This window comes from Sprattus sprattus, assembly GCF_963457725.1.
Source record: "Sprattus sprattus genome assembly, chromosome: 6".
NCBI lineage: Eukaryota > Metazoa > Chordata > Actinopteri > Clupeiformes > Clupeidae > Sprattus > Sprattus sprattus.
The window spans coordinates 22813308-22816504 of NC_137925.1; the positions used below are offsets into that span (position 1 = coordinate 22813308).

The window sequence follows — 3197 nt, forward strand, 5'->3', positions numbered from 1 at the left end:
CGCACACTGTTCAGAACTGTTCAGCTCCGGTGCCGTCCGGGTCTCTGTGCCGCGCGTATATACATCAACCTGACACGCCGAGTCGGGCCCTAGTGCCTCCTGGTGGGGTGGCTGTTTTAAACCACTTCTGGCCAGAGCAGACAACAAACAAGAGTAATCTATTGCCAGATGCTCCCTAATTAATTTCCCAGCCACACACACACACACACACACACACACACACACACTCACACACACTCACACACACGTGGGGGCGAGAGAATTGAGAATTGATTTATTGAGGTTATGAGGAGGAATACTGTAATTGCACCTGTGGCATTTTCATTCTTTTAAATAAAACCTGAAGAATCATTGGCAGACAAACAGAAGTTTTTTTTTCCAACTGGCAGAAAGCGTCAAACTTTTCTCACCTTTTGGCTGTCTTGTCCATCCAAAGGTAACACCATCTACCTGTGGGAGTTTCTGCTGGCACTGCTGCAGGACAAGAACACCTGTCCCAAGTACATCAAGTGGACCCAGCGGGAGAAGGGCATTTTCAAGCTGGTGGACTCCAAAGCCGTGTCCAAGCTGTGGGGGAAGCACAAGAACAAGCCCGACATGAACTACGAGACCATGGGCCGAGCCCTGCGGTAAGACACACACACACACACATACACACACACACACACACACACACAGACACACACATGGGCCGAGCCCTGCGGTAAGACACACACACACACACATACACACACACACACAGACACACACATGGGCCGAGCCCTGCGGTAAGACACACACACAAACACACACACACACACACACACACACACACACACACACACATAGACCCTGACATTCAAAACACAACCGCCTGAAAACCACGAAAAAATCAACCTGGACTCCTTTTGACATCAGCACTCATACTCACTCTCTCTCCTTTGTTGGTGTCCCTCTCTCTCTCTCTCTCTCTCTCTCTCTCTCTCTCTCTCTCTCTCTCTCTCTTTCTGTGTCCCCGCCTTGAATTCCTTCAGGTATTACTATCAGCGGGGGATCTTGGCCAAGGTGGAAGGCCAGCGTCTCGTGTACCAGTTCAAGGAGATGCCCTCAGACCTGGTGGTGATCGACGACGACGACGTCGTCCAGGGCATGGAGCCCAGCCAGGGCTACGGCGGCGGCCATCGCGCCGGCGCTAACGGGCGAGGCGTGGGCCGCGGGGGAGCGTCCCGGGGCGGGCAGGGAAGAACCGGCGGGCATGCTGGGCCCAAGGCGGTGAAGAGGGAGGCCAGCCCTGGGCTGCTGTACCAGGGGACCCACTGCAAGCAGACAGAGCACCTTCTGCAGCATGTCCACGTGCTCCAGCCCAACCAGGGCGCCGCCGTGCCAGCGCAGTCACACTCCGTCAGGTGAGGAGCAGTGCATTGTGTGTGTGTGTGTGTGTGTGTGTGCGCGCGTGTGTTTTAATTTTTTTGTGTGTGTGTGTGATATCTCTGGTGCTCAAACATCATTACATTATCTGATGTGATATATCAACAGTACGCATACAGTGAGTAAGGGATATTGCAGGGCAAGAGTCACGATAATATTATATGGATGCATCAGTGTTAACAAAACATGTATGACCTACACAGTAGTGTACACATTTACATATGGAACAGCTTTTGCATAATGTATGGATGGCTATCCTGGAGGTCCTTTAGTGTAGGTATGACGGTAGATCAGATCGTTAGTGTTCTTATTAGTCAGTGTGTTGTTATGAGTCTCAGTTGCACCATTTGCATGATGTATATACGTCACATCAATGAACAGCATATAAAAGGATGTAATGAAAGCATGCATTACAGAAGCAACATATGGAAATACATTCGCAGAACACCGCCAAGGCCCCTGTGTGCTGGCTGCGCTTCCTGCTTCCATCAAGTAGCTGTGTAGAGTGTGTCCACTCATGAGCATCCACTAACTCTCTCTCTCAGTGACGCATTCCACTCTTTTGTGTCCTCTGAGCACTCTGCATATGTTAAGGGTCTTAACAAATTGTGTGTGGCACAAGGTCATCGCCGTGGCTTTGAGCAGCCTTGAGTGTCTTTCCTAGTGAAGGAGAAGGAGAGATTCTGTTCCTCGCTCTCCCTCCCTCTCTCTCTCTCTGTCTCTCAATTCAATTTTAAATACAAATTTAAAAGAAACTTTATTGGCATGACCATAACGTTCTACACAGTATTGCCAAAACATTTGGGTTGGGTGTATAACATGTGATTATATACTGTGTATGATTATATATACATACAGTACGTATATCTATACACAAGATACATCTGAAGGGGAAAGGGAGAAGTGGGAACAATAATACAAATACATAATAATCTCTCTCCCTCTCTCTCTCTCTCTCTCTCTGCAGAACCATCAACATGCCAGCCTCTGTGCCCATGGTCCTGACGTCCCAGGCGGGCGGCTCAGTCACCCTGCAGACCGTGCCCCTCACCACCGTCCTGGCCAACGGTGACGGCAGCCACGGCTCGCCCCCCCGGGTCATCCTGCACACCGTGCCCTCCACCAGCCCCGGGGGCAAAGACGTGCTCACCATCCAGACGGCCTCCCTGTCCACCAGCCACGGGGGCAACCTCTGTGGCAGCGGCGGCTATCCCGAGGGTCTGCTGGTCAGCAGTCTGGGCTCTGCGGTTGGAGGAGCAGGAGGGGCGAATGGCGGCGGCGCAGGCCAGCCGGGCTCCGTGAACGGCTTGACCCGCCTGGTGACGTTCAACGCCAGCGGGCAGCCTGTGGTGGCCCAGCAGCCCGGCACGGTCATCGCCACCGTGCTCAAACCCGGCGAGCTCCAGGGCCTGCCGGTGAAGGAGGAGATCCTGGAGCCCTTCTACCTGCAGTCGCTGGTCAACAGCAGCGGTGATCCTGGCATCAACACCATTTACGTCAAAGAGGAAGTGGAAGAGTGCTACGGGTCTCAAGAGCTCAGTTACAGGACTGTGATCTTCACTCAGGACGGGTGCCTCACTAGTGACAGTCTGGAGGCCAGCGCTGTGAATGGACACTCTGACGCTTCTGGCATGCCCCTGGCCAGCAGCCCTAGCGAGGGCCTCACCCCTGTGGAGGAGCTGGAGGGAGGAGGCAGCGAGTCCAAGCAGCAGATGGTGGAGGTGCCAATCACCATTGGCATGCCCACCTCCGACTTCATCCAGATAAAGACGGAGAGACCTGAGACCTAG

General features: G+C 53.1%; 1 protein-coding gene across 1 annotated transcript in view; it reads left to right on the top strand.

The window, feature by feature from the left end:
• elf1 (E74-like ETS transcription factor 1) overlaps positions 1–3197 on the top strand; it is a gene marked incomplete at both ends in the record, with an annotated part of 10830 nt that extends 7633 nt beyond the window's left edge. The window contains 3 exons of the mRNA XM_080840460.1: positions 437–629; positions 1014–1385; positions 2375–3197. Coding sequence (XP_080696586.1) covers positions 437–629; positions 1014–1385; positions 2375–3197 — 1388 coding nt within the window. The remainder of the gene's footprint in view (positions 1–436; positions 630–1013; positions 1386–2374) is intronic.